Source organism: Triticum urartu, chromosome 4A, assembly GCF_056163025.1.
Source record: "Triticum urartu cultivar PI428250 chromosome 4A, HENAU_Tu73, whole genome shotgun sequence".
Taxonomy (NCBI): domain Eukaryota; kingdom Viridiplantae; phylum Streptophyta; class Magnoliopsida; order Poales; family Poaceae; genus Triticum; species Triticum urartu.
In genome coordinates, this window is record NC_141876.1 from 107,676,009 (window position 1) to 107,682,312 (window position 6,304).

General features: G+C 44.5%; 1 protein-coding gene across 1 annotated transcript; it reads right to left on the reverse strand.

Annotated features, from left to right (window-relative positions):
- Positions 1 to 466: 466 nt before the first annotated feature.
- On the reverse strand, positions 467 to 2,614 carry LOC125553647 (putative non-inhibitory serpin-Z9). Its single transcript, XM_048717402.2, has 2 exons — positions 2,015 to 2,614; positions 467 to 1,470 (listed from the first exon to the last, which is right to left on the reverse strand). The coding sequence occupies exons 1-2, from the start codon at positions 2,573 to 2,575 to the stop codon at positions 700 to 702; spliced, it is 1,332 nt and encodes a 443-aa protein (XP_048573359.1). The 5' UTR covers positions 2,576 to 2,614; the 3' UTR covers positions 467 to 699.
- Positions 2,615 to 6,304: the final 3,690 nt, after the last annotated feature.

Sequence of the window (6,304 nt, forward strand, 5' to 3'; positions counted from 1 at the left end):
GAAAATATTTCTACTGGGGTATTTTTCCTAAAACGTCAACAGATTCATCTGAATGAAAAGAACTATGTAACTATGTACGTAACATTGCTAGCTTTTTCCTGGCAGGAAAATGCACATAAGCGGCAGATGATATGGGAACAAAATAACAGATCCATGCAAAATATATTCGAGAAAAGATTGATACAAAAGTAAAGTGCAAAGACTGGTAGTTCGAACGTAAAAGTACTCACGAGTTATCAACTCAATAACAAAAAAAATGAGACCAGAGGATTTTAAAGAAGCGGCGAAAGACCCGGGCTTATTCAATTAGTGAACTAACTAACAAGTTTAAATCCGCTGCACAGGATTTTAACCCTGGACACACGGTGACTCCACTGCACAACCCACAACCACCACTAGGCTATAATTCCATTCTCGCAAAGGGATACACTCAATACCACCAAATTCATAAAAAAAAATACACATGGATAGATAGAAATTTCTACACAACAGACTGAAATATGTAGTCTTCACATGGTTTAGCACAACAGTGGAGATAACTAATTTAAATTGAACAGAGCAAGTAACGGTGGTCAGCATGCCACCAGAAATGGAGCACGCACAGTGCACAAACTATTGTCGTACTAAAGTCAAGATCAGCCAGATCACCAAAGTTTAGAATAATGCAACAAATACATGTAATTTGGTGATAACCTGGTGTTAGTACTGTGATGAAGGATCAAGCACATGTCCCATGAAGATAACCGTAGCAGACACTTCCTCCCGAATGAGAAAGAAGAAAGGGTGGTCGGCTGTGAAGTGCTCTGTTGGTAAAGGCTTGCCTATGCTTTTCTCCACAGAAGTTTCTTCAATTTCATCATCGTTCACTTCCAAAATCACTTTATGAAGTACATCAGATAGAAACAAAGGCTCCTTCGAGTCACCTTCCTTTACCATATCTTTGAAATCTGCATCTCGTCGGAATGGCAATTCAAGTGTCATATCTTTCAGAAAATCCTTCATGTCGATCTGAAAAGATATCGTGAATTTGGGCACCCCAATACCCACATGGCGCTTCTCCGTCGGTAAATGTTGTTCTAAGAATGCCGGCTCAGAGAAAATCTTCTTGGTTAATTCAAACAGACCATCATGAGCATCTGGGAGGAAAATGTACATGGAAAATTTCCGTTCATTATTCCCTTGCTTGTAAGGAAGCTTAATAACTTTGAATCCGTCATGCGCAGCAAAAAGACGAGTTCTGTCATACTCCACAAAAGGAACTAGGACATGTGTTCCATCCAGACAGTAGAATTTTTGTTCAGCAGTCTTCCCTATATCAGTCTTATCCAGCCATCTGCCTTTAAAATACAGCGCGCTGCCAAGTACAAGCCCTGTATTCTGGTCAACTAATCCATCTGGAACGAGTGAGGTAATGGTTTGTCTCGTGGACTTGTTGACCCATGAGTTAATTTGCTCAGCAGCATCTTCTGGCTTCAAATATCAAGAAAATAGTTTCCATAAATATCAAAATAAGAATCACAAGGCATCTCAAGTACAGTTAACACCAGACGATTAGTTTCTTACTGATATTTTTTCCAAAACAATTTAGTGTCTTATACTGTTCAAACTCAAATATATCGAGACAAACTCTTGAAAAGGATCTTACAGTAACAACCAACTGTGTAGTTATTACTTTCATGATGGAATATAAGTCTCTTTGCTCAATTAACATTTTTACTAGAGCAAAGAAATTTCGACAAGATCCTATAGCAAAGTAGTTGCACAGGTGAGTAAAAGACAGTAAACCAGAAAACACAAACATATATGGATGTATCGATTACCTACACTAATCAGATGACATGAATACAAATATCTGTTTCCTGCACGCTCAAACAATCGAAGTTGAGACGTTCTGAACTTTCACTGCCACAGTGCCGCTAACTAATGGCACAAGCATACTTAGAACAGCTGAAGAACATACTCCGTAACTACAATCACCATGCAATTGATGTGAGACAGGAGCCATAACACGTACCGTGCTCTTGAAATCGACCGTCTTGGCCGCTGAGCAGTACAGGCCACCAGCGGTCTCGACGAACTCCGGCGAGAGCGTCGTTGATGCGTCGGCCCACACGCCAGAGGCGAACGCGAGCCGTGGTCCACCAGACTTCGCGCGGTCCTTGAGCACGCGCTTGACCACACGCGACGCCACATTGGCCGCGTCAGCCGCCGCGCCCTTGCCGCCGCCACCGCAGCCCAACGTACCGAGCAACTGCCTCCGCGTCGCACCACGCGCGCCGGAGGCCGCGAGGGAGAGCGCGGCGTGGACTCCAACAGGGGATACAGCGGCGTTTCCAGTGCCTGCGGCGGCGAGGACGCGGCCGGCGAGGGGCAGGCAGAACGCGCGTTGTGCTGCGTCCAGGGCCTCCTCCCATGGCCTCGTCGGCATCGGCGCAGGGGCGACGGGCGCCTGAGCATCAGGAACCGGACCGGGGGACGGCGAGGGAGGGTGAGGTTTCGGGGCGGGGCTCCGCCGGTTGGGTTTTGGGGCGGCGCTCCGGCGGAGCACCCGCGGGAGGGAGGAGAAGTGCCGCATTTTGGGATGGAAAACCAGGAAGACTCTGGCCAGGGTTTATTTAGGGTTCAACGATCAAAGAAAGTGATCTCTGTGGGCTGATCCGATTTGAGGCCCAATAAGCCGGTACTCTCAACCAGTGTGCGTCAATTTGGGCGCAGCGACTATTTATCGCCTTAAGCGAGCACAGGGGGAACGTCTCGCTGCAGGGCTCAACTAATTTGGCCGGCCCATTCGCGTGCGGTTAATGAACTGCAAAGGAGGAGAAAGTCGGTGTCCTTTTCTTAACACGAAACAAGCCACGTTTCTCATGGTCTATTGTCCGCTTTTATTTCCAGTTTTTTTTTGTTTCCTCTATTTTTGCTCTCTTTTCATTGTTTTTTTTCATTTCTTTCCTTCTTTGTTGTCTTTCTTTAGTTTTCTTTTCTTCCTCTATTTTTATTTGGCTTTCTTTTTTCTTCTCCATTTTGGATTTTCTTTTTTAATGTCTGTTTTCGTTTTCACTCTACATTTTTGTATATGTCAAAAAAAATTAATAAGTGCTAAACATTTTTTGTATAGACGTTCAACATTGTCCAAATGCTTATTCAACATTTTATAAATACTTGTTCAACATTTTAATAATTATTCAACATTTTTCAAATACTTGTTCAACATTTTTTAGTACTTATTCAACATTTTTCAAACACTTGTTGAACATTTTTCAAATGTGTTTTTAGAGAGGGTTTTTTGTATATATATGTAGAATATTTTAAAGTATAAATAAAAGTACAAAAATAAAGCAAAAAACAAGTTAACAAAACAGAAAAAAAACAGGTTGTACCTTCCCACGCGCCTGGGCCGACCCATCTGGGCTCCCCCCCGGTGCTCGCTTAAAGCGAGACATAGGGGCGCCCCGATTTGGGTTCTGCTCAATAAAACAAAGGACGACGCTAGACGTTAGTCGACCAACCCAAATTCCGGCCTGTCACCACGCGTGCATCCAATTGCCCCACCCCTGGCACCGTTGGACCCCCTATCTCCTTCCTCACGCGGCGCGTCTTCCTCACTTGCTAAAAAACCGAGTCAACGTGCACGCCCATGGCCGGAAGAGAACGATGGCGAGCGCCGCTGAACTGGCCATGGATGCACGCCGACCAACTCTCGAATCACGCCGGCTCGCCACCGCTCGCCGCGTCGTCACCCTCGTAGAGTCGAAGCATCGCCCCCGTCCCCCAGCGTAGGTGCTTGCCGGCGGTTGCAGCACAGGGTTTGTCGATTCCAAAAAAATCGGGCATCAGTAGCAACAATTAGGACTCCGCTCCTCCATCGTTGCCACAGAATACCACTCCAGTTGGTTGCAGCAAACCCGACTGGTGGTTCCAGCTCTGGCTTCGGCCGGTTGCAGCAAAAACATCTTTGAGGTCGCCATGGAAGCTTGGTCGTGTTCGTCAGGTCGCAGAAAATTCCAGTCATGGTTTAGCAAAAAAAAAAATCTTTGATTCCAGCATACCCGTTGCCTAATTCCAGCAGGGTCTCTTCGCCTCATCACCGCCATCGTAGCTTCTGCGACCGATGGTTGAAGCTTTTGCACAGCCGGTTGCAGCATCTCACACGAGCCATGATCTCGCCTTCACGCTCTTGCAACTTCCACGACGCCGGTTGCAGCTTTTTTGCTGGCCGATTGCAACAGGGGTTGTCGTCGCCGTTGTAGTCCTCATGGTCAGTAATCTTGTCGGTCGCAGCTTTGGTTCCAGCAAACGACGGCGATGGCGCATTATGGCTTGCAGGTCTCGTAGCAGCTTTTTTGACTCTCTTCACCGCAACAATGCACACACACGATGATGCGGCTTCGTGGGGGAGCACGCCCCATGCAGCAGCTCCAGAGCAATGGTGTCCGAGAAAAAAAAAGATGAGCAGGAGCAGCTGCATGGCGAGGGCGGAAGAAGAAGGGAACATAATGTGTGTCTCGATTGTGTGGCCAACAACTGCGCTGAAAGGACAAGGAGGAAGTAGGAAGGTCTGTGGGGCCCATGTGGGATGACATGTCCTCTTGTGTTAGCGTTGCACGAGATGAGCGAGTCGACCAGTCGAAGCTTCGGCACCAGAAGGAATCATCTGCCAAAAACAGAAGGGTAGGCCAATTTGTTCACGAGAGCGCCATGGGCTATGGGAATTTTGACCAACTGTATCGATTAGGGTTTTTCCTACTCCGATGGCGATCGAGATCATCAATAGTAGATCTACCTTGTCTTGTTTACAAGGGAACGGTCAGGGCTGTAGTGACCCAGGTCTTATAGGATCCGAATTTCTGTGCTTTCTGTGCTATCCCTGGATCATAGCTAGCACACACATTAACAACAGTGAATATTAGTAAAACATACATCATTTTACTAAAACTGATAGATTCAAAATTATGTAAATACATACCATTAACACAGCACAATGCTAGCACGTAATGCAACGTGAAATTGCTGGCAAACAAATCCTCAAGAGGTAAATATGTATGATGATGATGTTTAGTGAACTTAGAAAAAATGAAATCACGAGATTCTTGTCCAAACTTAACAACTTTTTATAATCAATAACATCACAAGCAGTATTTAAGAAGGATCTATCAAAGGTTATGGGAAACAAGTTATCTTGAGGAGTTCCAAGTACTAAGAAATCAGTAGGATACTTAATCTTAGCATAAAGAATTTCAGCATCTCTTACAATCCCTATAGGTGAAATACCAACCCTATTTGTAAGCTTAATGATAACATCAATCTTTTCTACTCCCACCTTTCATTTATATAAGGTGTATTTGTTTTTTGATAAAATTTCACAATGTAAGGTTGATAACCCACAAGTATAGGGGATCGCAACAACTTTTGAGGGTAGAGTATTCAACCCACATTTATTGATTCGACACAAGGGGAGCCAAAGAATATTCTCAAGTATTAGCAGCTGAGTTGTCAATTCAACCACACCTGGAAACTTAGTATCTGCAGCAAAGTGTTTAGTAGCAAAGTAATATGATAGTGGTGGTAGCGGCAACAAAAGTAAAGACAGCAAAAGTAATGTTTTTGGTATTTTGTAGTGATTGTAACAGTAGCAGCGGGAAAGTAAATAAGCGAGAACTAGTATATGGAAAACTCGTAGGCACAGGATCAGTGATGGATAATTATGCCGGATTCGGTTCATCATGTAACAGTCATAACATAGGGTGACACAGAACTAGCTCCAATTCATCAATGTAATGTAGGCATGTATTCCGTATATAGTCATACGTGCTTATGGAAAAGAACTTGCATGACATCTTTTGTCCTACCCTCCCGTGGCAGCGGGGTCCTATTGGAAACTAAGGGATATTAAGGCCTCCTTTTAATAGAGAACCGGAACAAAGCATTATCACATAGTGAATACATGAACTCCTCAAACTATGGTCATCACCGGGAGTGGTCCCGATTATTGTCACTTTGGGGTTGTCGGATCATAACACATTGTAGGTGACTATAGACTTGCAAGATAGGATCAAGAACTCACATATATTCATGAAAACATAGTAGGTTCAGATCTGAAATCATGGCACTCGGGCCCTAGTGACAAGCATTAAGCATAGCAAAGTCATAGCAACATCAATCTCAGAACATAATGGATACTAGGGATGAAACCCTAACAAAACTAACTTGATTACATGATAAATCTCATCCAACCCATCACCGTCCAGCAAGCCTACGAAGGAATTACTCACGCATGGCGGTGAGCATCATGAAATTGGTGATGGAG

Coding starts and splice junctions, on each gene's coding strand:
- LOC125553647 (XM_048717402.2), bottom strand. CDS start 2,575: ATGCGGCACTTCTCCTCCCTCCCGCGGGTGCTCCGCCGGAGCGCCGCC. Junction 1,471..2,014: donor CGGTCGATTTCAAGAGCACG/GTACGTGTTATG, acceptor TGATATTTGAAG/CCAGAAGATGCTGCTGAGCA.